General features: G+C 54.4%; 8 protein-coding genes across 8 annotated transcripts; 2 read left to right on the top strand and 6 right to left on the bottom strand.

Annotated features, from left to right (window-relative positions):
* Window positions 1–1,463: 1,463 nt before the first annotated feature.
* HD553DRAFT_100521 (uncharacterized protein) lies at window positions 1,464–3,813 on the bottom strand. Its single transcript, XM_046176365.1, has one exon. It carries the CDS (start codon window positions 3,662–3,664, stop codon window positions 1,595–1,597), a length of 2,070 nt encoding a protein of 689 aa, XP_046039727.1. The 5' UTR covers window positions 3,665–3,813; the 3' UTR covers window positions 1,464–1,594.
* Window positions 3,814–4,264: 451 nt separating this feature from the next.
* On the bottom strand, window positions 4,265–6,275 carry HD553DRAFT_304568 (uncharacterized protein). Its single transcript, XM_046179029.1, has 7 exons — window positions 5,796–6,275; window positions 5,670–5,716; window positions 5,575–5,603; window positions 5,470–5,501; window positions 5,136–5,393; window positions 4,654–5,060; window positions 4,265–4,569 (listed from the first exon to the last, which is right to left on the bottom strand). Exons 1-7 carry the CDS (start codon window positions 6,220–6,222, stop codon window positions 4,396–4,398), a joined length of 1,374 nt encoding a protein of 457 aa, XP_046039726.1. The 5' UTR covers window positions 6,223–6,275; the 3' UTR covers window positions 4,265–4,395.
* Window positions 6,276–6,295: 20 nt separating this feature from the next.
* HD553DRAFT_333536 (uncharacterized protein) lies at window positions 6,296–8,789 on the bottom strand (the record flags this gene model as incomplete). The annotated part of the gene is made up of 6 exons (XM_046182105.1): window positions 8,392–8,789; window positions 8,196–8,324; window positions 7,222–7,976; window positions 6,677–7,189; window positions 6,468–6,498; window positions 6,296–6,383 (listed from the first exon to the last, which is right to left on the bottom strand). Coding segments are annotated over exons 1-6 (1,764 nt in total), but the record flags the coding sequence as incomplete, so codon positions are not given.
* A 1,106-nt stretch (window positions 8,790–9,895) lies between these two features.
* On the bottom strand, window positions 9,896–14,554 carry HD553DRAFT_100484 (uncharacterized protein). Its single transcript, XM_046176364.1, has 5 exons — window positions 14,336–14,554; window positions 14,117–14,210; window positions 13,527–14,018; window positions 13,309–13,446; window positions 9,896–13,236 (listed from the first exon to the last, which is right to left on the bottom strand). Exons 1-5 carry the CDS (start codon window positions 14,408–14,410, stop codon window positions 10,100–10,102), a joined length of 3,936 nt encoding a protein of 1,311 aa, XP_046039724.1. The 5' UTR covers window positions 14,411–14,554; the 3' UTR covers window positions 9,896–10,099.
* A 2,332-nt stretch (window positions 14,555–16,886) lies between these two features.
* Window positions 16,887–20,179, top strand: HD553DRAFT_304561 (uncharacterized protein). The gene is made up of 8 exons (XM_046179028.1): window positions 16,887–17,196; window positions 17,266–17,315; window positions 17,381–18,227; window positions 18,603–18,748; window positions 18,830–19,012; window positions 19,082–19,372; window positions 19,441–19,674; window positions 19,744–20,179. The coding sequence occupies exons 1-8, from the start codon at window positions 17,040–17,042 to the stop codon at window positions 20,035–20,037; spliced, it is 2,202 nt and encodes a 733-aa protein (XP_046039723.1). The 5' UTR covers window positions 16,887–17,039; the 3' UTR covers window positions 20,038–20,179.
* A 431-nt stretch (window positions 20,180–20,610) lies between these two features.
* HD553DRAFT_100407 (oxidoreductase-like protein) lies at window positions 20,611–21,991 on the bottom strand. Its single transcript, XM_046176363.1, has 4 exons — window positions 21,389–21,991; window positions 21,189–21,211; window positions 20,890–21,128; window positions 20,611–20,775 (listed from the first exon to the last, which is right to left on the bottom strand). The coding sequence occupies exons 1-4, from the start codon at window positions 21,933–21,935 to the stop codon at window positions 20,730–20,732; spliced, it is 855 nt and encodes a 284-aa protein (XP_046039722.1). The 5' UTR covers window positions 21,936–21,991; the 3' UTR covers window positions 20,611–20,729.
* A 507-nt stretch (window positions 21,992–22,498) lies between these two features.
* On the bottom strand, window positions 22,499–24,719 carry HD553DRAFT_347672 (uncharacterized protein). Its single transcript, XM_046183316.1, has 3 exons — window positions 24,519–24,719; window positions 24,372–24,440; window positions 22,499–24,301 (listed from the first exon to the last, which is right to left on the bottom strand). Exons 1-3 carry the CDS (start codon window positions 24,668–24,670, stop codon window positions 22,615–22,617), a joined length of 1,908 nt encoding a protein of 635 aa, XP_046039721.1. The 5' UTR covers window positions 24,671–24,719; the 3' UTR covers window positions 22,499–22,614.
* A 183-nt stretch (window positions 24,720–24,902) lies between these two features.
* On the top strand, window positions 24,903–26,952 carry HD553DRAFT_330538 (uncharacterized protein). Its single transcript, XM_046181979.1, has 7 exons — window positions 24,903–25,032; window positions 25,117–25,292; window positions 25,385–25,717; window positions 25,808–25,932; window positions 26,020–26,393; window positions 26,529–26,561; window positions 26,625–26,952. The coding sequence occupies exons 1-7, from the start codon at window positions 24,954–24,956 to the stop codon at window positions 26,744–26,746; spliced, it is 1,242 nt and encodes a 413-aa protein (XP_046039720.1). The 5' UTR covers window positions 24,903–24,953; the 3' UTR covers window positions 26,747–26,952.
* The last annotated feature ends 2 nt before the right edge of the window (window positions 26,953–26,954 follow it).

Below are 26,954 nucleotides of genomic sequence, written 5' to 3'. Positions count from 1 at the left end.
GAGAACTGGTGATAACGGTAAGATAAAATATTGCGTCGGACTGTCTTAGAAGCAAAAGGTCGTACGTAACAGATAGAGGAAACTCTTGGGTTCACGACAACTACGTACAGGCGGTCTTGGAAAGGTTCGGCATGCTCGACTCCAAACCAGCAAAGACTCCCCTTCCTTCCGGCTTCCGATCTCTTCCCGCTACCGATGCTGAACATCAGGAAGCCGCTCATGAAGAATATCCCGCAATGGTCGGATCGATCATGTATGCGGCCACCATCACCAGACCGGACATTGCTCATGCCGCTGGAGTCTTAGCTCGGACTGTCAGCAAGTGGAACAAACAACATGTCCATGCAGCTCGACACCTGCTCCGATACCTCCAAGGCACCATCGAGCTCTGCCTTACCTACGACACCACCTCTGGCCAAAGGATCGTCCTGGGCTACGCCGATGCTGACTGGGGTGGATGCTTGGACACTCGCCGATCTACTACCGGATACCTCTTCCGTGCTTTTGGAGGACCGGTAGCCTGGAAATCCCGACGACAACCAACTACAGCTCTCTCAACCGCTGAAGCTGAATACATGGCTTCTGCTGATGCTACCCGACAGGCAGTATGGCTCCGCACTCTTCTCGAATCTCTCGGTCACCCGGTCTCTGGTCCCCTCGCCATTCTCAACGACAACAATGCTGCCATTCAACTATCCAAGAATCCTGTTGCTCATGATCGCACCAAACACATCGACATGAGACACCACTATCTTAGAGAGAAGGTACTTGACAACACCGTTGAACTCTCCCATGTTCCAACTCAGGACAACCTTGCCGATGCTCTCACCAAAGGTCTCGCCCATCACCAATTCCATCACCTTGTCACCGGGATGGGTCTCAGGGGAAAACCAACCTCTTTCGCAAAGGACGCTTGAGTGAGGGGGAGTGTCGAATCCTATTGTTCTCCCGCACGTCTATTGTTCTCCCAGAACAATAGACCGCATGGAACAATAAAGCACATCCACTCTTCGCACCTTTCCTTTTGTTCTCGCTTAGCAATCTGCGACTCGCTTAGCAATCTGCGACCACTGTCGCAAGTTGCGACCACAACCGCAAGTTGCGACCGCAAACCGCAACTTGCGACCGCAAACCGCAGACCGCAAACCGCAAACCGCAGCACCTTGCCACCTACCAGAATAATATATATAGCAGACCATTCTGGTCTGATTTCATGATCCCCTCTTGTATATTTTATCCTCATGCAAACTATACAACGGTGATCAACTCGATATCCAACAGCGAACACTGACCTGATCTGAACAGTCCGGCAGGGTTTGCACGATAATTCCATCGACTCGCTATCAAGCTGATGAGAGCGATACTTGAAAGCCGATTAGTCGTTGAAAATCAAATGACGAAGAGGTCGTACGCAAAGGCAGCAAATTGAATGATATTTCCCTTCAGTACACCTTCGTTGCGCAGACCACTACAAGCCTCACTGGCTGTAGAAACCGCATATCGACGTCTGAACAATCATTCCGACGCTTCGGTCTCGAGAATCTCTTCGTTGAGATCCAGGCAATCCCGCTAATGGGCCGAACCCCGGTCGATTTCAACAGCTAACAACGATCCTCGCTCGGTCGAGGTTGTAAGCATTGGAAAAGTTGTTGTTGATATTGCCGTCGTAAACGCTCGACGCCCTGAGAGTAGCGTAGTAGGTACCCGCCTTGCCGTACGAGTGTTGGGACTTGACGTTGAGCGTCTTCTTGGCCTTGTCGATCTTGACGGGCTCGAAAGTACCGGTACCCTCGTAATCCCATTCGGCCTTGATGATTCCACCCAACCCCCTTGGTACCTGAACCTTTCCGGCCAGGTCGACGTTTTCTCCGCATCTGACGTTGACGACCTTGTCGTTACTGTTACCCTTGCCGACGGTGAGAACGACGACAGGCTGGACCCCACCACGCTCGTCCGCGGTCGGGGGGACGGTGATCTGCCCGTCGTTCTGGGTGAAAGTGGTCTCGGGAGGCTCGATCCCTTGCTCGTGCCATCTCGAGATGTGGTACAAGGCATGGTAAATGATTCCGTCGTACTGGATCAATCGGTTCTGCGAGCTCTGCTTGACTGGACCTTCCGGGTGGTCGGCATTATCGGTGTACCATAACCGATACATGCTTCGAGCCTTGGTCTCTCCCAAGGCCCGTTTGACCTGTCCCTTGTACCAGTAGGCGTTCCAGGGGGGCGAATTGATGTCGAGAAGGTTCTGAACGACGATCATCTTGGACCTGATGGCGCCGGTGTGAGTCCCGCCACCGCTGGACCCGGCAACGAAGATGGGTGCGATGAGCGGGGAACGTTGAGGGTAGAGAGGTGCACCTGACGAGACACCGCCTTGTCGGTACTGGTCGTAAATCGTAAAGCCTTCTCGGACGGGGAGTTGGTATCGGTGGTACAGGTGTGCAGCCAGATACTTGCTGTTGTCCCAGCTGAAGAGGGACCCAGGTGCGGTGAAGAGGGACGAGTTGATCGAAGGCGTGATGCTCAAGTTGAATTCTCTTGTGGCTTCGTTGATACCGAGCGTGTTCAACCGGGTGATGACCGTGCCGTTGGGGTTGACAATCGTGAAATCGGCCCCGAAAAGAGAGAAGCCATCCGGTAGGTTGTCAATGCTGAGCGAGAGCGGCGTCCCGGCAGGGTCGTATCTGACGTTGGAAAAGGTCGAATTGCCGCTGCGTCTGCGAGACCGGTAGAACCGTCCAAGGTCCGAGTCCTCCATTCCGACGTACCCCGTCTTACTCCAGAAGTCGTTAGCGTAGTTGGCGTCGATATTATAGATATTGGGGTAGAAGTTGAGCAACAATCCGCCGTCATAACCCCACTTGATGACCTCCCACTGTCGAGGGGGCAGACCTAGCTTGGTACATTCACGATAAGTAGCCCGTTCCAAGTCGTTCAGAGTTCGCTCCGGGTTGCCATCGCCACCGGGCAAGACGGAATCGGCAATGGCGGAGCCCTTGTCGCCCAGGACGAGAGCGCAGTGAGCGAGCGAGGCGACCGTGTTGGGAATCGAGGTCGGGATGGCCTGAATATAAGGTACGATCCCCTGCCAGACCCCCTGGACGTTCTCCACGGCCCCAACGATCTGCAAGGACCCTCCGCTACCCCCATAAGCGTATCCGTTGATCTTCCAGGGGTCGGTCAACCCGTAGTATTTGGCAGCGACGGTACGAGCAAACTTGGCAGCCGCGGCGTCCTGCCTGTACCCCAAGGCTCCCTTGACGGCGAGTTGGTACCCCTTCTGGTCGGCAGCGAACTGGATCTCGGCATCGGTGGCCGATCCGTTGGCGAGAGGATAAATGTACTGGAAGAACCGGTTCTCGAACCCGGACCCTAGTTGAGGGAGGTAGATGTTGAACGTGACCGTGGTATTGTCAAAGATACCCGCGACCAGCCGGTGAGGGACAGGAAAGGTCTGGTCGGTCTCGTTGAGGACGACCGGGTTGCCATACAACGGATCTACACAGGTTGTGTCGATTTGGTAAGGACCCGTTCCGTTGGTGCCGTCGAGAGGTTGGCACACCGAGGGAGGGACTGAAGCTTGGCGGGGGATGACTGCAGCATTGATAGCTCCGCTTGTCAATATAAAGGCGAGAAGTCCGTTGATGGCGACGTTGTGAAGCATCCTGAATTGGCTCGGAGAAGGGCGCTCTGACAAGGGCGGCCCAGATGTCGTCGGCAGGACTTGACTGGTGCGTTTTGCGTCGAGAGCATCTGGACCATTCCTGCTTGCTGCTTGTGTTCAACCCTTGGATTTATACCTGTTTCCACTGAGAATGTTGAGCCGGGACTGCAGAATGGAATGCCGCCGAAGTTTGTTTGTTTGACGGGACAACCAGGGGGGGGGGGAAGGTCAAGGTCGAAACCGTCAACAATCGACCATTTCCCCCGTTTCGATCAGACCATACCCCGCGGGGGGGAATTCATGCCAAGGTGGTGGGGGTCGCTGGATGGCGGTGCCCCGGGTTCCCGAGTGATCGCTGTGATGTTGACCCGAAGAGAGTGTGACATCCTCTTTTCAAATATGAAAAGCGTTCAAACCGGACGAAGCGTTTTACCGCCATTCCCCATCGGGGATGGACCGGGGAAAGACAACGACGGGCGAGTAAGCCGAGAGCCATTGGGTAAAGGCAAAGTCCAGAGTACGAAACCGATCGACGGTGAAGTTGTGTGGATGCGACCTGTAGCTTGTAGTGATGCCGGTCAAGGTGAGGTGAAAGCGTCCCCATGTTCTTTGCCAGCCCGCGCTTCCTTCCAAGTCAACATGCGTGTCTTCGCGTAAACACGATTCGCCGCCATGACAGCTGGACGATGCCATGTGCCATACGACCACATGTACAATGCTCTCTCTATCTATTACCGATACAAGTTCCGGCTCCCAGAGTACTTGCTCTCGAGCGTTCTCAATTTCTCGCAACTCGGTAGCTTTTCGTTCTGGATCTGGGCGATCTTCTCCCAATCGGCGCCGAGCCCAAACAGTCCACGATTCCGGTCTATACGATCGCGCCTATCCTCTCGCTCGTTGCCGCACTAGTCACATCACGCAGAGCCGTTGTCAAATCAGCTCCCACGTCGTAATCGCCCCGACACAAACCTGCCTCGAGTCTTGCTTACCTGTTGACGCAGAGTGGACACGTAATGCTGTTCGATCCCAGATTCGAACCGCTTCAACTTGTTGCTATACGTTCCAGCCTGTTCCATCCCCCTCTTCCCTTCGGGTATACTCTCAAAGATGGGGTGTCGCTGCCATTCCCGCGGGTTGACCCAATAATCGACGTTTATGCTGCTCGTCTGCTTGTGCAGAGTCCAAGGCGAGATGGACTTCCATTGATACCCCGGGTCTGGGGTCGAGAACATGCCAGGGAGCCAGGAGAGGAGACCGATGAATACGAGGAAGAGGAGAGGCAGCATCTGCACCCAATTGGGAGGAGGTGATTCTCGTCGGTTATCTCGAGCTCGAGCATGCATGCCCTGGTTGCCGCCAAATTGTCTGAACCCATTGGGGCCGCCGAACGTGAACACTAGACGGACGGAACCGTCAGTAAACGTCAATGTGCATCCCGCCTCGTCGAGTCATGTTGCACCTCGCTACTCACCTGGTCCACCCCCAAAGCCACCACCGCCACCTCCAAACTGATCGAACCCTCCACCGCCAAAGAACGCACGGAACAAGTCTTCCGGCGAGACCTCGGACTGATGGAACCCAGGATGACCGCCGCCGAACCCTCTCGTTGCCATGCTCGGTCCACCACCTCCACCACCGCCACCTCGACTGGAAGGGTCTTGATGAGGATTTGAATCGTAAGCCGCTCGCAGGTTGTTGTCGGACAGGACTTGGAACGCTTTCGAGACCACTATGTGATGGCAGAGGTGGGTAGAGGGTGTCAGTATTGCTTTCTTCAGCTCAGAAGCGAGAGCGATGCGACCGACTTTTAAAAGCCTCGTCGGCTCTCGGTGCACCGCTGTAAACGGCAGAACGAGAACAAGGTTTGGGTGAGAACCTCTGCCAGATGTATTCCCGGTTGTTGAGCTTACTTCTTGTCCGGGTGTAACGCAAGAGCGAGCTGAATAAGACAAGAAGACGGGTGATTAGTAAGCCTCGAGCCTCGTCATGGACCAGTCTGACTGACCTTTCGATATGCTTTCCGCACTTCCCCCTCGGAACAGCTCCTTTCCACTACAAAGTTCAAGAGTAAGTCGGATCAAAGGGGTGTTCGAAAAGGTCCGTACTGGCAGACTGGAGATATCGAGCTCACCTGCCAATATCGAGTAATACTCGTGTGCTTTACAAGCGATGACCCGTTTCACCACTTTCGTCTGCTCCGGAGTGAACGATCTGCTTTTGGCATCTCCACCATCCTTCGTCGAAGATCCGGAAGTCTCACCAGCGCTGGAGGATCCATGTCCCGGCCGTTGATGCGTCCCGCTCGCACTCGGGTGCGTCTCGGCGCCTGTAGCTTTGGTAGCTGACGACGTGGCATCTTTCGACGGTATCGATGTCGATGTGGCACCAGAAGCGATCTCTTTCTCCAGAGATGCTGTCAAGCTTGTTGCTTCTGATGATGGTGACAAGCTGGACGATTTGCGAGCCCATTTGAGAGCGACCGAGTAGGAACCCTTTTCACGGTAGTCCTGGGCTAGTTTGAGCGCTTTTCTAGCTTCGTCCGCGTTTGCTACGCTCATCGTACAAAAGGATCTACTATCTATCTGAATGTCGGGCTGTCACGAAGTTGGAGTTGATAGCAGAAGACCTGACTGATTGATATCCAGATATTCATGACCGATTCGAAAGCGAACTCGGTGGAAGGTCGCTCAATCCCGGCCGGCAAGGGGCGGACATTTCGCTGGCAGAAGGGGAAGAAAACACGATCATGTCCGCGCTTTGCCGACTTGATCCACCAACTTCGGGATAGATATACATGACACACCACGTCAACAAGCAAGAAACCACAGCAGATACTGATAATACAGTACAACAGAGCCGATCACACGAAACGATGCCAGAATTAGACTAAAAGATGCTCGGATAAAAAGAAAAAGAACGAGACCAGCTCGTCTGCCCACGAAAACGACTTGCGAGATCCCTCCGAGCTCCGTCCGAAGGGAGACCCAGCTATGTGCGGCTGCCCTCGCATACTGGAGTCGATCGAATGGCTGGCTGCAGTACAATCTTGAATCGATCGAGCGCAGCGCTTTGGTATGGGTTCCGAACTCCCGCGTGTTGACAACCGGGTCAAGACTTGCAGGACGATATGGATGGATGTCGACGGATGTCGACTGGCGAACGCGACGACGGGTATGGCCACGGAGAGGCGAGGGCGAGGATAACGAAGGCGATGGCATGGTCAGAGGGTCGCGGTGATGACGATCGAAGACGAAATCGAATAAAGTTGGCGAAGACTGGGACGAACGCGAGGATGACGAAGACCGAGGACAAATGCGAAGACGGTTATGAAGGCCGGATACCAAGACGGACACGAGATGTCGAAGGCGAGGACGATGGCGATGGCACGGAGGTGTAAGGACACGAGAGGAATACGCCGGAGACGATGGCAGGGCAGACTGAAAGACGACGAACGAGCGGGGATCACAGCGACCGACGAACATTGCCGCCCTCTTGACCTCGCCGAAGCGTCGGCACAGGAGGGGTCTTTCCGTCAGGACAAACGAGGCTCAGCTCACAGCAAGCGACAAACATTGCCACCCTCTTGACCTCGCCGAAGCGTCGGCACAGGAGGGGTCTGTCCGTCAGGATAAACGAGGCTCAGTTCGGCCTCCTTGTTCGTGTCGATCTCGGCGTCGATCTCGGTCTTCCTGTCGATCTCGGTCTCCTTATTGACATCGATCTTGGTCTTCGGAGTCGGTCGTTCCACCTCGAATCCGGGATACGCGCCGGGCATCGCCGTAGGAAGGTCTTCGTCGACAATATCGAGTTCCCACTCCCACTGCCAAAGGAGTACCCGCTGCCAAAGGTAGTACACCAGATCTTCATTAGGCCTGACCAAGCCCAAGAAGACCCAGATGGCCTCAAGCAAGTCTTCGAGAGCAGAAAGACCCAAGAATAATGCGACAAAGACCTTGGCAAAACCCTGAGCGAAACCGACGAAGATCTTGGCGAGACCCTGGGCGAAACCGGCGAGACCTCGAGCCAATTCCATCAAATGCCAGGCGGCGTCTATCGGGACTTTCGATAGGCACGACCATAGTCCGGACTCCTGGAAGAACCAGTCCTCAAAATCCCAGTAGATGTTCCAGTAGAGATCATGCAGCCGGAATTCCAACTTCCGCATACGACGGGACAGAGGACTGACGGGTGGCCAGTTGTCGTCGATTGATGCGGGTTGGGGCGAGGCGGGTTGGGGCGAGGCGGGTTGAGGCGAGACGGTTTGAGGCGAGGCGAGGGGGGTTCGGACGTCGTCGAGCCAATCCGGTCGGCACTGCAGACGAAACGAGACGATCCGCGTCAGCGAAACAACGTCGAGCAAGATTCTCGAGGCCGGGAGGAGGATAGCGGAACGAGGTAGAGGTCTGGGGTCGGGATCGAGCCAGGTCGGGGTCGGGGTCGGGGTCGAGATCGAGAGGTCGAGTTCGAGTTCGAGTTCGAGTTCGGGATCGGGATGGAGCGAGTCCGAGGTCGAGGTCGGAATGGAACTTACGGTCTCGTAGGCATCGTGCAAAGAAGCTCCATTGTAACCTAGCTCCTTCAGATACTGTCCTCGCATGTAGAGGTCCAGCTTTGGGTCGTAGTTGACGGGAGAGGGGGGTAGAAGGGGGTACTTCGGCAACTAGGATCTCGGCAACGATCAGCTGGCAGCGGGTGAGAGACTGGCGAGAGCGCAACGACTTCCTTACTTTGACGATGCTATCGACGAATTCTTCCAGAATTGAGGCGGGTACGTGGCGAATTGATGACGAGAACGAGGAACGAGACGAGTACGGGGAGTCGGTGAGGGGAAGAAAGGACGCGAGCGAGTAACGAGACGAGGAATATCCGATCGATCCATGTATGTGAAAGGTGATAGAAGCGAACGGGGAGAAATAAAAGAAGAGGAAAGGAGTAATATATGAGAAGGCGACTGCGATTAACGGCAGGGGGATCATTGTGTCGGTGTTGTTCGAGGGTTTTGATGCAAGTTGCTTTTAGATTAGCTACTAGATAGGCAAGAGGAATATTCCGAAGAGAAGAACTCGAAGACGGGTGTGTGGCGACGGCGATCGATTTGTCCTTCTCGACCGGGGATATATATATACCTTTTCTGAATGTTGGACGGCTGTGTCGAGCCGAAAGAGAAAAAAACTGCGGTCGCCGTGGTCAGATGATCGAATCGTGCGATGAACGGACGATTCGGGTGAGACGTAAATCCAGGGCGACGACGACGGATTCGAGCCGATCAGACGTTTCATTGTTGCGCACAGACCCACCGCGGGAGCGAGGGGGAGAGGGAGCGCGACGATCCACTTTCAAAGGAGGGTAGGATCATCGTCTGGCGTTCGACGATACCCGAAATGCACAGGAGAAACATCGGAACGGATCGTACACTCTAGTACACTCTACGTAATCCCTTCCTCGATTGTGCTGCGATATTCATCGATCCGATGGAGATGGCTGGTCGTCGTCGTCGTCGTCGTCGTCATCTTGTTTCGTTGTTGCAATTGTGGCCCTGCTCCACAACGACGTTTCGGTCGCGAGCGCGACGTCCTCTCGCTTATTTAGTTTGGGGCGCGAAGCGAAACGTATCCACCCGATGACCCTCCTTTGGTCCTTCCTTCACATTTGAAACCCCCCGAAGAGTTCTTTCGATGGCACAGCCTGATCGCGATGCGACGTCGGAGCTCGGAAAGATCAACGATCGAGAGACGCACGTTTGATCGAGATCTTTCAGATCGGGTTTCAAGGCACGAGCGATCGAGCGAGAAATTGCAATCTCGAAACGTGAAACCGACAACCCGTATCTCTAGATCTGTTGAGTCTCGTCATGCTTAGCGCGTTCAATGATAATACCATCCTTTCCCGATATCTGAAATCAAGTTGTGTTAGAGACCTGCCAAGAGCCGCTTGATTGTCGAGCTGTGTACACGACCACGTCGAACCTACGAGAGGCAGGGTCGATCGAGCTTCAGGCCGAGCTATAGGTCGCAGGAGAGAACGGTCTCATCGGACACCTAGCGGACCAGCTTTAAGTATCGTATACTACAACTTGCATGACTTTTCAAGGGTTTCCGATTACTTTCCGACCAGTTCCGATGTTCTAGGCTCAAGATCGATGTCGAGACGGCTGTCAAGCGGGCGCGCATCGCACCGCATCATGCCGGGGCACTGCAACTACATTTAACAGCGAGGAAGCAGCCTCTGCAGCGTGACAAAAGCCTGGACGGCATCTCGATTGCGAATGACAATGGAAATGCTGTGTGCGAGGGTATATAGATACACACGAGGCTCGTTAAGGGATTCGTACATGAGGGAAATCGAAATTGAGTCAGGACACGACAGCGCCAACAGAATCAGAGAGGAGTCCGCGTTGTGCGTAATTATGCGTATGTGGGAATACAGATTGTCGTCCTATTCTTCAGGTTCCTCTTCTTCAGTAATGTCGGCAGGACGATTCGTAGGCATAACGCCTCGACCACGGGCCCGGCTGTCCGTCGATTGCTCCACAACCAAGCCGGAAGATGAAGACGACGTTGACGTGGAAGACTTCTGCTTGGTATCAGTCGTTTTCGAGCTGGAGCCGCTCCGAGTCGAGCCCCGAGAAAACGCCATGGGCATCGAGGAGAACGAACCCGAACTTTTTTGCAAGGGAGAATCGTGTATCGTTGCGCCGCTCGGGTTGCCCGAGCTTGTGGATGATTGTCCGAGGCCACCAGCGAATTGTCCTCCTTCGTCTTCGTCACTCGTCCAATCTTCTTCACCTTGACCATCGACATTCTTGCCCTTGTCGGCGAAGACGTCCCGGATCGGAGGCATTGGTCTCGGCTTACCCATATGACTGAGTATGAACTGACTCGCCAGGGGGGACCGAGTCCGTTTGGCGATGAGCTGGGTAGGATGGGCCAGTCGGTCCTCGACCGAACGTTTCCGCCAGGCGTGTACGAGCATGTCGTCCGATTCGTAATCGTTACCGTCCTCGCCGATCCTATCATCGGGCATGCCGGATGAACGACGTGATGATCCTCCCGAACGATTCGAAGCGTTGGTCGCGGTCGAGGCCGAGCGATTGTGTGGACCGCCCCGGGCTCGTGATCGAGCTGAAGAAGCGGAAACGTTGCGATAATGCGAAACGCGACCTCCTGGACTCCGTGTCGGTGTCCGTGATCCGGTAGAGCTTATAGACTGCGCCTTGCCGTGTAATGTCCTCTGCGATGCCGAGCCATGCAACTGCATCGACCGCACCGACGTCGGTCGAGACCCACCGCCAAACTCTCCAAACTCGCTAGTCGGAGTTCGGCTGCCAGTCGACCTTCTACTACTTTGCCGGCGAAGGAGAGTGTATGGATCCATTGGTGAACCGGCTGGCAACTCCATAAGAGGCATGTGCAAGGATGTGACCGATGATCTGCGAGAGTTGACACTGCTCGACCGTCGCGAGCCAATGTGGGGCCGGCTATCCGCAGGCGAGCGTCTCTGTACAATCGTGGTTCGCTTGACGGCGTGCATATGTTGGGACCTAAGGCTCGGTGTATGACTGAGGCCGTGATGCTGAATGACAGGACCGGCACCGCCATTGTTGCGTTTCCGTTTTTTGCGATCCTCGTTCCACCAGGAGCGGAAGGTCATCAACAAGCTCTCACGCTTGCCATTCTTTGGGGCCTTGCTGGTCGAGGGAGAATCGTTGAGCGAAATTGTGCTCCCAGACAAAGTGCCATAGGATGAAGACGGCGGAATGACAGGTCCAGAACCGTTCCCAAGCGTTTCATGGTTGTCATCAGAGAGCGTCTGTGAAGCCTCGAGACTGTCCTTTCGCCGGCCGAGGGGTGGCGTTTTGATTAACTTGGTAGGAGACTTTTTCACGTCGCCGGCATCCTTGGCGGAAGCCTCGTCGAGAAGTTTCTCTTCCGACTTTTTCCTTACCAGACCCGTAGACAGGGCGGAGGTCGCTCGTTGCAGCATCGAGATCGAGGAGGACCTTACTTTGCCTGCTTCCGCCCGCCGGCTGGGGCTGCCCGGGCTAGACGCCGCAGTGCTCGATTCATCGGCAGGCTTCAACGGCTCCATGACCAATGGAGGGCTCGAGTTCGGCACTTGATGGCCCATACTTATTGGTACCGATCTCGACGAACCTGATCGTTCCGGTTCCTCGGATGGCACAGACTGCTGATGCAGATGGCTTGGCAATCCCAGCGTCGTCACAGCTTTATTGTCGGTGGCAAGCGAGGGTCTCCGAGCATCACTGGAAGACCGAATAGGGGGTCCTAGCTCGATGGGTCTTATCTGGGTCGTATGGTCTGGCGTCACTGAAGCCCTGGTTGCTTCGCTGGTGAAGACGTCGGCAGTTGCACTTTGTTGCGGAGGCTGGACATGTCGCTCTCCGGAAGGCACAGGCACAGGAGGTGCAGTTGCAGGTCTAGGAGGATGTTCGACCTCGGTGACAACCGGTAAGCCTTCCAACTGATATCTCTCATACTCTTCCTTTTGTTGCTGCTTTGCTCTCAGCATCCACCACGTTGCCGCGCTGGAATCGCATGCATCACTCGTAACGCTATGTTTCATCTGCCCAACGTCGAAGCCGAGCAGTTCGAGACTCCTCAGCAGTTCCTTTTCGTCAATGGTCGAGAAGAAGACAGGAGACGCTTCGGCCAGCTGTCCGAGATAGTCGACGATGGGAAGCGCAGATGTCGAAAACGAGCTACTGTGAAACATAGACGGTCGGCATTCCGACGCGACGCTGGATGACACGGACCTCCGCTTGGTCCTCGCTGGAGTCCTGCTATGGACTGCCATATGATATCCATGTTCGTCGAAACTGATCGCCGAGTGTCGCCTCGAATCCGGTCCGTCAGAAACCCCAAGCTCGTCCTCCTCGGGCTGTTTTTCCAATATGTGCACGCTCGGTTTGGCAAATGTCACGCTTGGAGCTGGTGATTTCTTGATGGTCGACTGGCTCTCGTTCGAAAGCATGTAGACATCGTTGAAAGAGTCCATCGACATTGCTTCCGTTGCGGCCTTGTTTGTGTCGAAAGCGTCCACAGTCTCGTCACCTTCGGCAGTGGTAGGTGCCGTCGTCGAACTCGTGCTCGTATGCCCCTCATCCGAAGACGTCCTTGTCTCGGCCGAGGTATCTGAGGCGTCCCCTTCCCCATCCGAGGATCTGATCGGGATCGCCTCTGTAGCCAACTTGCTCGTCGGGTACTTGTAACCCTGGAGATTATTCGTCGGGGGCGGCGCGGTCATCTTTGTAGCCTCCAACTTTGGGGAACTCAAGGGCGACAATCCCGCCTGACCGCCGATTCTATGCTGATTCACTGCCGGCAAGGGGGTCGACAACGTGTCGGAAAAGTACGAAGTCATCCCGGTCGGATTTGTCTCAGGTGTGTTCAAGAACGGTGTCACCGCACCTGCACCTGACTGTCCGTTCTGTAGCGCATCCGCGGGCAGGTCGACTATACGTTTGCTGAACCATGGGTGAGAGAGGATACCTTCGATCGATAGTCTTGACGTCGGTTCCAGCTTTAGGATGCTTTGAATGAGGTCTTTGGCCTCTAAGGGTCAGGGTGGGATACAGCTGCTCGTCAGAAAATGGAAAATGGCGCAAACAAAGCATCTCGACTTACCATCGCTCAGCCATTCGGGTTCTTCGTATTCCCCCTTGACGATCAACGACTTCATCGTGTCCTCATCGTCATCATCGAAAGGCAAGCCCCCACACAGAAGCGTATATAGAATGATTCCCAAGGACCAGATGTCCGCCTCTGTGACGGAAAGCAAGGCAGACGACCTATCAGCTTCCAAGCCACCTCGATCCAGCTTCTTGCCGCCGTATTTTGCTCACCTTCCCCCGCGTACTTATGTCCCTGCAACATTTCCGGCGAAGCGTACCCTGTCGTCCCGCAGAACGTATCCAACAGCTTGCTCCCTCTTGACCATTCCCGAGCGAACCCCAGGTCTCCCAGTTTCACTCCGCAGAATCCGTTCAGGAACACATTCTCCAGCTTCAGATCCCTGTGGACTGTGCCTTTCCTGTGTATCGTCCCTACGGCCACTGTCAACTCTCCAAAAATCCTCCTGGCTTCTCCTTCCAGTAATCTTCCCCTCTCGACGAGGTAGTCAAAGAGTTCCCCACCTGTGCACAATTCGGAGACGAGCCAGATGTGCGATTCGGTAGCGATGATCTCGTAGAGCTGGAGAATGTGACGATGGTGCAAGGAACGATGGTGGTGGATCTCTCGGGTGAGTTGGCCGGTCATGGACTTGGGAATCTTTTTGACGGCACATCGGGTGCCGGTGAGACGGTGAGTGGCGATGTATACGGCACCGTAGGAGCCTGTGCGAGCCGAGAGGAGCGGATAGAGCGAATAGAGCGAGATCACGCAGAGATGAGCATCTTAACTCATACCTTCATCTTGTCGGCCAGCCGCTCACCTTCACCGATAACCCGCCCCAAAGTGTAACTTCCGACCACCTTCAACTTCTCACTACCCAATTCTTTCCCCAGTTCCTGGTACGCGTTGGCCAGCTGAATCGGGGCAGGGTTGGGAAATGGGTATTTGTACCGTTGTGGTACAAAGCAAGCGTACGATTCGGATCGATCCCAGTATCAGCGTCGATCGTGGTCAACCATCCCGGTGTCGACTGGCTCACCTGCGCCCTCTGGTTGATCTGTGCCGAATTAGTCCGATTATGCGTCGGTGCGCCCGTCCGTCGATGAGTGGCCATAGTATGGATCCTTCCGTTGTTTCCTCTCGTCTACTCTAGTTGAATGTTTCTCCTGATATCCCCGTATCGTCTAGTCCTACCGTCTCCGCCTAGTCTTTCCCTTCTCGGAGCGGCTGCCTTCGCGACGTCGCCCCTAAACTAATGCTAGGTCTTGCTTTTGTCCGCACTGTCGCGTGCTCCTGTCAATAATGTTCTACCTGTTCCTATCCTCTCTCTCCTCGACTGAGGACGCTCCGACTTCGGTAGAAAGCCGGGGTCGGCAGGTCCTGAATTCTTCGACTCGTTCTTGCTAAAGGTCGCGGTATGTTCGCGTAATGCTCTCTGTCGTCCTCGCTCTCGGTGCCCTTTCTATGCCGGAATCTACCGGATATCTTCCCCGACCAGGAGTACTATCACTTATAGTGTTGGTGATTCGGGTGACGATAGGTTGAAATGTCCAGATCGTATCCGTCGTCGATGTCGACATCGAATTCACGATCCCGCACTGCTCGCTGTGGTAGGATTCCGCCAGAAGCTGTTGTGATGGTTGGGATGGGAGGACTTTTGTGAACCGGTGCAAGTCCAGTCTGCTAGTGGGTGGTGAGTGATTGGTGATTTGCACTTGGCTAGCGATGGTATAGTCTAAGTATCGAGTCGGGGTCCGATGAGAAACACGAGACAGTTCTCCCCTTGCAGCACCTGCTGCAGCTGCTGATGTGAGAGCTCGCCGAGTGCGAGGCGATGACGGCAACGCGCCCGAAATGATCATGATCGCCTCTCGCTTTCGGATTCAGTCGCGTTTTCGTTTCACGGAACGCTGCCACTCTCGTGCTCTCGTCGTGGAAATGACAGAGTTTGGGTACAACCGTCTCCAAGTTGCAGTCACAAGATGCCAAGAGCGACGGCGACGGAGATACAAGATGCTTGCGATTTGCAATGCTGTAAAAGCCCGAAATATCGACGATCCCGAGGCGAAAACAAGGTATGATTACGCGCGTACGGTTTCAGCACTCGTTCGCTCAGCATTGTCCCAGCAGACTCCCTCGATGTACGTAGTCTCACCGAGTTGGAATCGCAAACCTCCTGGCCCATTCTGCCATGCGCACGACTGAGACAGTGCCATACGCCCATTCGGAGCACGCTTTGAAGTAGAGCAACACAGATGCAGCAGCATATGTGCGGACATGAAGATGATAAGTGATGTCCGTGGCGAGGCGGAATACCCTAAGGCAGGATCGGTAAGTGCTTGTCAAACAGATTTCAGGTTCACGAAGCCATCGTTTTCCAAGTATATGAATCTGTTACCTTTTTAGTGTATGCATAGGATGTCTGGATATGAGTTGATTATTTGTCTTTTCACCAAGGTGTTCTAACCGAGCGCGGGCGAGTTATCTTATGTCAGCACGTTAAGTGGAAAAAGATGAACTGACACTCGATTCGTCAAGCTGCTCCACTGGCCTAATTTGCACACCTTTCTGTTGTATACAGCTCTCATCAAGAAGATATGTACTCTATGAGAGCCTTTTCACCCCATCATTGTCCGTTATCGAATTGTGCTGAAGGATGGTTACACATGTCCATTTTCATTTTACTTGGGTACCTGTATCGTCATACTGTAAGATTATCAACCTTCTGTACTGTGAACTTGGCGACCTATTCGCAACCTCACTCAGAAGGTTGCAAAGCATACCACTGATATACAATTCTCTCGTCATCGTCGAACAAGCCGTCACGTGCCCCTTCCCTGATTATGTATCTCTTCTTCTTTCTTACCATCTAAAGATCGTCAGGAAGCGAGGTCTCGGTGGCCGAATGTGATGGGCATATCATACGTACTGCGTGAGCTAAAGCTTCGATATAGGTCTGCCATACACTAGCCTCGGTGGCTGGATCGCAAGCGAGGTACAGATCGCTATAGTATTCTGACATACATCTATCTTCGAATCGCAAATAGCCTCACGCACAGCGGAATACGCCAGATTGGAATGATCCCATCAACCGACATATCCTTGGAAAGTTTGCATCTAGGTAGAAATGAGACCAATCTAGATCAATCTGCATCAACCTAAATGGTCTACACGACATATGCATTGGCACGTCGCGCAGCGTGGACAACGAAACTCATTGTGCTCCGCAAAGCGTCCAGATGAAGTTTGGCTCATCGAGACGGGCAGTAAACACGCGAAAGCTTGCTCGAGCTTTCACTTCAGAGACATAACTTCAGCCTTAATATACGGAAGACTGGCATAGGGCAGCGGACGGTCGATAGATTGTCCCGCTCACGACCGAGTTTCATGTTCGAGAGAAAGGTTTCACACTCGATTCGGGGGCGGGAGCGCTTCGGTACTGCCACGTCACATTTATAGAAAACTGTCAGTCGCTGGTCAATTGATCAATTGTTTGATAAGACGTCATCCAAGCTCGAAGCTGAGTCGACCCAAGTCCCAATTAATGAAGGGGGATGGATGCCTTTCCCGATTCACATCGAAAGGGAACCCGACCACAATCATCTAGAGATACACCAGAGCCACCTTACCACACTCCATCATCCCCAAGACCTCCTCGATATAGCCTTCGGTCTTGTCCCGTGTCCAGGACCGTCAAAGCTCGAAGCTCGAATACCACTCGAAAACCCTACTAGGTCGACAACATGGACGCTGAGGTGGACTGGGGTATGGAGGACGACTTTGACCCTTGGCAGGCTGGGTCAGCTCCTCAAGAGAAGAGCGAGCAGACAAAAGAGGTGAAGGAAGAGCAAGAAAAGCCAAGAGCGGTTGAGGCACCACCCAAAGCTACTGAGAAACCAAGTCAGTCGCGCTGTTCTCTCTTGCCAGTGGAAGCTAGCGATACTCATCCGCTTTCTTTCAACATTGCAGAAGAGGAACCCAAAATCCAGATTGAACAGAAGAATGAGCAGATTCGAACTGCAAGTCGAGACTCCTCGGCCGCCTTTTTACGAGTCATGGTTAACGTGTCCGCTATCACGATCAGGCCGTGAGCGAAGTCAAACCTTCAGTTTCAACAGAGACACCTTTACCCCCCGATTGGATCACCAAGAACTCTCGAAAGCATGAGGGAAAAACGTACTATTACAACACAGTTACGAAAGAAGTATCTTGGGCCCGACCGATGCCAGTCGAGCCCGAGCCAGAGACTCCACCTTTACCCACGCAGGACCTTCCCGATGTCGAGCCGATTCCTGGTCAGGAAAGCGTGCCGCGACGTGGATCGTCTGTGGAAAATGGGCAATCGAGCGGCGAGGGTAAGAACATTCCAGAGAACAGGCCGTCCTCCACTACAGAGTCGCCATCGGCGAAGGTGGAAGCGGACGTGTCTGCGGACAGCATGGGGCCAGATGATCCCACTTCCCCGCCTCGCCCAGAATCGTCTCTTCCAGGTCAAAGGGCCGACGGACGTTCCCGACAGACCTCCAATCAGTCGGATCTTCGCAGGAACGGAGGTGGAAGGAGCGGGAGACGAAACGGAAAACGGGGTCGTCAGGGACTAGATCGTCGAGATAACGGCTACACCTTTTCTGGTCCGCCTGAAGGTAGCGGTCCTAGCAATCGCAACTATCCACCCTCAAGGAGTCTGGATCCGCCTCTCGGTCCCCGGCCAATCGTCGGGGAGAGCAGGCGAAGGGATCAACCGGACGATCTCGCTGACGATCGAGGTTCGAGCAAGCGAATGCGTGTCGACCCTGACATCCGCGAGCCGGCAACGGTAGCACCATCTGGAAGAGCCGAGAGCTCAGTAGCTCGTACAGCCTTGCCGCCGACTCAGCCTCGAGCGGACGGGTCTCCCGCCAACATGGACAGGCGTGATCAACAAAGCAGACGTACGTTCATTGCCCAGGTCTTTCGGTCTACTGTCTCGTCTGCCGATCTGGTTCGCTGCCCACGCTCGTTGCCAGCCGGCGATGTCGTTATCGATGTTGCATCGCTACTTCGAGCAGTTTGAGCTACCGCGAAAGCAGTCTCTGCCACTCCTTGTGCGATAATGCGCCAGGCCAGAAAATGCTTGGGAAGGTTTACGAGGTATCCATAGGTTACCGGCCTACCGCTTGGTTTGACCCACAAATTATCCTTCGGTGGGCTCGGAAACGGCTGGGCAGCGATCAGATCTGCAGGCAATAGCGACCGATCGTGCTGTGGCTACCGTTTGACGAGGAACCTGGACCCTTACAATCTATTTCGGTCTGCTTCCCTTTCAGCTCAAGAGCCTCGCGGACCAAGACAACCCGGATTCTTGAGTGGCGTGAATGCCACCCCCGTGAACATGAGGACGTTCGGGGCGCCGGCTTCTGAAGCCGCAAATAGGGAGATTACGAATGAGAGAACGAATCGAATACCTGATAGGGTACGTCGTCCGGTCAAGTCATTCACCCCGCTCTCCAGCTTGCTCATGCCTTGCCTCTTGCGGCATGTCTATATCCCACAGACTACACCTGCCTCGACGAGCTTTAAACCACCCCCCGTCGGTCCCGTTCCAAGAGATTCGGATCGGTCATTCGGCGGTCGTCGAGGCGACTATTATAGACCTGAACACGATGCAGTGTCTGAGCGCGCGGGCTCAGCTCGCGGGTCAACGTCATCTGTCCGCGACCCACCACCTCATAGAGAGGCAAGTTACGATCGGTCGATCTCTGGTCTCTTAGACGAGTGTGACTAACGGGTAATATCTGGGCTACAGACTGTCCAAGTACCGCCACGAAACGAAGAACGTTCATTGCCGGAAGATCTTAAATCCAGGCTGGGACCTGTTTCAGTACCTAGAGATTTCGACAGGGAAGATCGAAACCGGTCTTCAGTCCGAAACGAAGTGGGACGGCCAGAATTTGGGCGATCAAACTCTCGCCAGGATACGTCGACGCCGGATAGACCGTACGAAGTCGAGCGCAGGGAATCTAGGCCCCTTGAAGAAACGCTCCGCATGGCTCGTTACAGCGAGGATAGCCGTTCTGGTCGAAGGTCGCCCCCTCACGTAAGTGCCATCCGCAGCTTGACGACAGACAACACGGCTGATAAGCTCCGCGTACATTCCTCACATAGCTGTCAAGGTCTGGGCCGGACAGGTACCCCTCGGATGTCCGACAAAGCGGGCCAGAAATTCAGCATCGCGATGGTCTGGCCGCCACCCGATCTCACGATGTTGTCAGCAGTGATAGGTCCGGACCCCCACCTGCACCCGCTTCTACGACTCAAGCTCCAGCACGAGCTGTGCCTTTCGTTCATCCTTCACGTGCCCAGGTTCTCGGCGTAGCCACTGTACCGTCCAGTCCAAGCGTGAGTTTTCCTGCTTCCAGAGCGATTTGCATAGTGATGAGGCTGATCCGGTTGGCATGGTGATTATAGCCGATGGGACCTCCTTCGCACCCCCGCGGACCGCCAGCTCGTTTCGATCGAGGCCCACCCAGCGAAACGTCCAGGTCGTCGGCTAATGCCATTCCAGTCAACGGTCGTCCCTCCAGCAATGCACCCCCTCCTCTTGCCCGTGGAGACTCGGATCGAACCGCAGCCGGTCGTCAATCTGAACAGTCTCGCCAAGACAACGCCCGGCCGATGTGGAGCAATACCCCTCGGCCCTTGCCTAGCGGCTCGAGCTATAGGGACAGGTCGAGCGGAAGGCGACCAGACCCGAGGCGATAAGCGAAGATCAAGACGATGCATGAACGGGATCTACAAGTATACGATGAATCATAGCTGCATCTGACACATTTACATATTGTACAGGCCAAGCAGCCATTATATTTTACGATATACGTGACAATATCATGCGATACCTTACGAACCACCATTCAATTTGAGGGATCTGCCCTTCTTTACGTCATAATTACAGCGACGGCTGTATCATACGACCCTCGTTGACAATCTGACAAGGGTAACCAAGACATAGAACAGATAACGTTGCTCTATTAGTCAAGTGAGACTGCTGGTGAGGCGATATGCGCGCCATCGTATGATATGCAGGCGCAAATAGCGGAAATGGCTGTGCGCAGATGCCAGTGCCCAGACAACGTCTTCTAGCATCGTCAACCAGAGCAGGGGTATCGACCGAAGCCATTTTCCCGCATTGCACCTCTGAAAAACTCCTTCCTCTCATGTGAGTCAGAGAAGCCGACCGTGCGGTGATGCAGAGCACAGAGGAGTCGATGGCCCCTACGGAAGCTCCCAGCGGGGTTGGCGTGTCTGAACATCTCTTTGAGGATAGGGTCCTCTTGTCAGACCACGGGAAACTCCACAGTCAAGGGCCATGCCGACGAGAAAGAGCAATCTCCCCAGGTCCTCTCGGACGTAGTTCCGGTGATGGTCGTGGAACAGACGGAATGTTCAGCGGTCAATCAGACCTTGCTCTTGTCCTTCTTGGCTTTCAACTTGGCTTCCATCCTATGGATCACCGAGAGAGAGCGTCAGTCAGCTTCACAGCCTTCCTTTCCCGTTGGTTATGCAGAGTTCCCAACAACTCCAAGAAGAGGAACGACGGAAGAGGGAGATACGTACTCCAAGAACGCTCTCAGACTAGGATCCAACCCTTTCAAAACCTCCTTCCTGACCTCCTCCCTCGACCCCTCGATCCCGACTTCACCAGCGCCATTGACCCTCTCCTTACCCGCCTTCTCTCTGACTTCGGCTGGCCATTCTGACCGTGGAATACCGGATGTCCTGAGGGCGGAGATGGCGTCCATGATGGATTGATTGTATTCGAGGGTCTCGTCCGTGTAGATCGTGTAGATACAGTTCTGAGGAATGGTAAGGGATGAGTCTGAAATCGTAGCAAACAGGAGAAGGGGAGTACCCACAACGCAGCCTGACATGCAGCAGTCTACCATTCGTACGGACGCGACAGGGTATCATCAATGGGCACGGATCGATGGATAATAGGCCACGACGAGCGAGCGAAAGAGAATAACGGAGGATAAAGTTTATGATTAGCCAGCTGTCCTTATCCCCCCATACCCACGCTTCACAGGCAAGAAGGCAAAGCAAAACTGGAACTGACCTTCTTCTCCCGGAGGTTTAGGTTTGACAGGGATAAACACCCCGGCTACGGTTATAGGTTCTGTGCGCTCTCCTTCCAGGGGTCTCGTTCTTGTCCGTCCGTCTGAGGTGGATTCATCAGCGTTTCCGATGGTAGTGGTGGTAGCGGTCATGGCCGGTACAGGCTGAGTGGGAATGTCGAGTTCGTCTTTGAGCTCCTGACCAGCCGATTTCGACTTCAATCTGGATGGGGAATCCGACGCTGTTGGTGCGGGTACGTCCTGGATAGAAGCTATGGCCGGGTTGGTAGCCATCGACCCGAACGTCTCTTGTTTTCCACCCTCGCCCCTGACTCCGTCGTTTCTCGAGCGCCCACTTCCCAAACTATCATCGCGGCCTTTCCTACTATCTTCGTGCTGCTGACCATGTTGACTATCGGGTCTGATCAACCCAGCAGGCCAACCTGCAGGGAGTGCGTACCGCGCAAGGACGTCTCTGTTTCGAGGTCGGGTGGTGTGAATGGACCGGACGAGGAACAGAGGGAGCCCTGTTGGCCGAAGCAAGGGCATGACGTGGACGTATATGATCCTGTGCTATGAATACAACGACTGTATAACAGCGATGTTGGTCGCTGATTCGATACTTCGAGGGTGTGTGCATGCACGAGATCACTCGAGTTGCTCATCGACCATCTAGGCAGGCAGGTCTATACGACGAAGAGTCTACGCTCAAGGAACGGGTCGACGTGTGTTTCATTCAGGTCGCATCGTCTTTGCAAAATGCAAGCGCTTCAAGATCGCAATCGAGCGCATCCCTTTGAATCCCTTCTACGTTCTTGGGTTCACCTGTGCCCTGTTTCAAATGGAAAATTCAAAGTAGGCAGAGATTTTTCGGACGGATTTTGGTACTGATTGGTTGGGTCAACATCTTGGAGGCGATGCTACAACACAAGGCGAATATCCCTCTCCGCAAAGCCATGTGTCACCTTGAGAAGCATGGACTGCAAGGTATCATCGACATATGGGCCTTGGGTGCCTCAGGCGGATCATTGGTGTTTCGGGTGATCGTAATTTGGAGAGATGGCCGGCTTGGCACTCGGCGAACCATCCCTCTCGCCAGCATGGCGTAGATCGCTCTTGCGTCTATAAAGTCGTGATTGTAAATATCGGTTCGACGACCGGTATGTAGTACAATTAGATCCGGCCACACATGATGCGCAACCGAGTGTGTTACTCATTACATGAATATTTATCGCCACGGTTCCGCACGGGACGAGGACGACCGACCCCCGTCATCTCGTCGAGGGTACGACTGCCTCCTTTGACCGCCTTCGTATGACCTTTCCTGATTACCATTCTCGTATGGTTTTCCGCGGCCTCGATCCTCGTATGATCGTCCCCTATTCCCTCCCTCGTATGACCGGCCAGAGCTACCCTCGTATGACCGTGCCCTGTCACCCCGTCCATACTCCCGTCGTCCGCCTCGTTGTTCCCCATCATCCTCCCACCGACCACCAGCCTCATCGCCCTCACCCTCTCCATCCTCACGCCCACCCCATCGTTCCTCTTCCTCCACCTCGGGCAACACCGCCGGCCTGCTCGCCGCCTCCCTCTTCCTCCTCTCTGCCGCCAATTGCCCGAGTAACATCCTCACCCCCTTCTCTTTACTCCTCACATCGGCTTCCACCCGTTTCTCCAAAGCTCCCAGGCGGATCAAGACCTCGGTCCCGAATTCCGCTTCTAGGCGTCTTTGTCCCGCTCCAAACTGGGCCGAGGGGGAAGACAACTGCGTCTCGCTCAAGGTCTCTATGATCCCGGAGAGTATTCTGCTAGTGTTCCGATCCCACCCTACCCCATTCACGCTCATCTCCTTGACACATTCTTCCACCCTCCGAAGGTTCCGGAAAGACTTCCAGTACGTTTCCAGCGCTTCGTTGTACGCCGCCGTGGAGCATCCCGAAACGTAAGATTGGATCGAATGCGAGCGGGCGAGGGTGAAGGCGGAGAGGGCGAGATGAGGATTCTTGAATTCGTCCCTGAAGACCTTGATCAGGTAGGCCAGGACGAGCGAGTACGAAGCTGGGAACGCCGGGCTCCTCGTTTTTCTCTCCAATTCCACTTGTCCAGCCCCGGTCTCTCCCTCAGCTAGGTTGGCCGCCTTCGAGGGAGTCTGGAATACGTTCTCCCTAGCCCATTCCCAAACTTCCAAATCGGACCCCAAGCCCGAAATGATTTCCTTCTGCCTATCAAACTCGTCATACGTCGCTTGTTCCATCTCGTGAGCGGGCATGGTCGGTTTGACCGGTCGAGGTGTTCGGCTCGGATTCGAGTTTGAGGTTGAAGATCCCGACTGGGCCGAGTTGTAGTTCGAGGTCGACCTTGACGAATCTGCGGGATCGGCATCTAGGTACCCCAGAGGCGCCGAGACGACCCTCTCAGGCTTATCGCTCTCCAAAGTCTCGATACTTTCCACACTCTGCGCACTCTTGGTGGTGGAAGCGCCGGTATGATCCTTGTACATCCCATTCAAGATCGAGTTGAACGCCTTGGTCTCTTTGGGAGTCATCATGGACCTGTCGTTGTTGATCCTTGAGGTCCTGTCGTTGTCGGATTGCATTCCGAACCGATTACCCCTACCTCCACCAGCCGTACCACTTCGGTCGGATCGCCATTCGGATCCCTGCCGGGCCGACGACGACGGTGATCCGGATGATGAGGAAGCGCCCATCTGAGACCTCTTCCTTGGTGCTGAGTTATAGTTTATCCCCGATTCGTCTGAGAATATGTTCCTGCGGGGTGCATCGACTTTCGGGCTGGACCTTACCCAGCTCGGAAGAACGCTGTCGTCGGTCTGGGCATTCCCGTCGTTGCCAATTCTGGAGTAAATAGCGTCTAGCTGAGATTGGGCGGTCTTGGCAGCGGGCGGTCTGGGCGGTCTGTAACAATTCAATAGAGCGCCTGAGGTAAGCTCCCATGATTCAACGAGATGTGAGAATTCGGACTGACCGGAGAGAGGGGAGAGGCTTTTCGTCAAACAGGTCGGCAAAGATGTCTTCCAGGCGTTCTTGTTTCGGTCTATCGACACATCCTCGACGAAAATCAGAATTCCATCACTAACTTCCAAGGCTCAGTCTTCACTCTCGATCTGCTCACTTTTCGTCGACAATCTTCGAATCATCTTTCGAATCGTTCGCAAAGGCTCTTCGTGAGGAACCAGCACTCGAGCTGGCGATCCGTGTCGAAAAGAGTTGACGGCGACCGAGCACAGTGAGTGAGCGGTGGGTCGAGAGGGTCGGAATAGACATTGCGAAGAGGTTGATTGGAAATCCGAGCTGGACTTCAGTTGTCTATGCGATGCACATCAATCTATAGGTAGACGTGGTGAATGACTTGTAGAATCAAAGTTCTTAATCGATCACAAATATCCAAAGAGAGCAGGTCAACGACGACGAGTCTCACCTCAAACTTCACTCTAGCTAACAACCTCTCATTGACCCTTTCAACACGACCAAAAGACATTCAACCCATCCACCATTCAACACCCAGGACCTCGAAACCATATCAGATATACAGCCCGAATCGAGAATCATGGCCGACATTGATAGGAAACGCAAGTGGGATGACGAGCCCGAGCAGAAACCCACGCTCGACGCGGCAGCTCAAGCAGGTATGCCTCCTACCCATCCTGACCTATTTCCTCGGACCTCCTGGATAATCGACTGACCTCTCCTACTTTCATGACCTTCTGCAGCCGCCGTCGCAGCCAGGATCGCTTCCATGCATGGGGCCGGCTCCGGCTCTGGTTCTCCTTCCACTGCGGTCAAGGAGGAAAAGAAGGACCTGTACGACGGAGCGTTTACGCACAACATCGATATCAACGATCTCAGGAATCGGTACTTGATCACCAAAGGGTCTACGCAGCAGGAGGTGAGTGATCGTCCGCCGTTGTGGCTGTTAGGAAAGCTCTGGCTGACAAGTTCTGTGTCCGGATTCGATATGCCTTGCGTTTACGTTTGCAGATCGCCACAGAGACCGGAGCATCGATCACAACCAAAGGCGTGTGGCTCCCGGACCGTTCCAAAGCCGCCCCGAATGAAGAACCTCTCTACCTACATATCGCTGCTCCCTCCCAAACAGTCTTGGACACTGCCATCAAACGCGTCAACGAGCTCATCGATGCCGACCTCGGTCCGTTGGTCGAGGATAGGAGCCGGTTTGCGAAGAATAGGGAGAGGTACTTTGAAGAAGGGCGACAGGGTGGGGAGAGGAAAAAGTGGCCAGAGGAAAAGTTGCCGATTGGGCTGGAGAGCATGAGGAACTTCAACGTTAGGGCCAAAGTGGTCGGTCCCGGTGTAAGCACATCATCCCCGCTCTCATCCATCAACCCTCTTTGTTCCTCTTTGTTCCTGGCTTACAAGCAATTTGTCTATATAATCGCACAGGGAATGTTTGTGAAATACATTCAAGCCGAAACGGGTACCCGAGTGCAGATCAAAGGTCTCGGATCTGGGTTCATCGAGAACGATACGGGGAGGGAGGCCGAGGAGCCTATGCATGTGTTCATCAGGTCGGTCTTCTCATGTCCCCCTATCATCCGGTGTCATACCACATCATACTGACTGGACCCCGCATATCTTGTGTTGTGACATTGCAGTGGCCCTGACGAGCGCCAACTAGTCGCCGCCAAAGAACTCGCCGAAGATCTGCTCACGGTGGTCAGGGAAGAACACGCCAAGGCGATCGCGAACATGCAGATGAATATGGGTATGGGCGGAGGGTACGGTGGGCATCACGGCGGTGGTGGGTATCAACATCAACAGGGTGGTGCTGGAGGCTACCAACAGCAAGGACAGGGAGGGTATGGAGGCTACGCTGGATATCAGCAGCAACAGCAACCGCCTTTGCCCGGAGCGACCCCGAATGGGGCTGAACAAGCTCAGGGAACGCCAGGAGTACCTGTTATGGTCGATGGGATGCCGGACAAGACGGATACGAGCGGGACTTATGAAGCTTGGAAGGGGTATTGGGGTGGGTCTTTTTACACTTGGCTTTCTCCCTTTTGTCGCGTCTTCATTTTCGCGCACGAGATGGAGATGGCGAGTGAGGCGATGTACTTGAGGATCTCGAGCTGACGGGTCGTTCTTCGTTCTTCTCGTATCATAGCCCAAATGGGGTACGACGTGGAAGATACTGCTTGTAAGCCGGTCATTTCCACCTTGCCCAGAATAACAGCTTATAACCATCTATTCCGTATTGCAGTCCGCACATGGCTCAAGGGGCATATGGCGGCGGGGAACGATATTTACGGACAGCCGCCCGCTGGGGCCGCCGCTGCTACTGCTGCTGCTGCAGGTGGAGCGACGGGAGGTTCGGCTTCGTAGGCGGTGTGACGTGGTCTGTTGTCAAGTGGACAGGCTTGTATGTACCATTACCATGTGTTGTTGCGATGAAGATCGATCCGTCGCATTGTCGAGGTTGCCGTAGCTTAGGGGGGGTGCGGAAGCAAATTGTGAACGATGTCGGTGACGAACCACCACCCCTGAGCCACCACGCAGTGAGTACTGCTCGTGCAGGTACTTGTCGGAACTC

Source organism: Filobasidium floriforme (assembly GCF_021052385.1).
Source record: "Filobasidium floriforme strain CBS 6241 chromosome Unknown HD553scaffold_2, whole genome shotgun sequence".
NCBI lineage: Eukaryota > Fungi > Basidiomycota > Tremellomycetes > Filobasidiales > Filobasidiaceae > Filobasidium > Filobasidium floriforme.
Note: the sequence above shows the minus strand (reverse complement) of the source record. Positions and strands in the feature narration are given on the sequence as shown.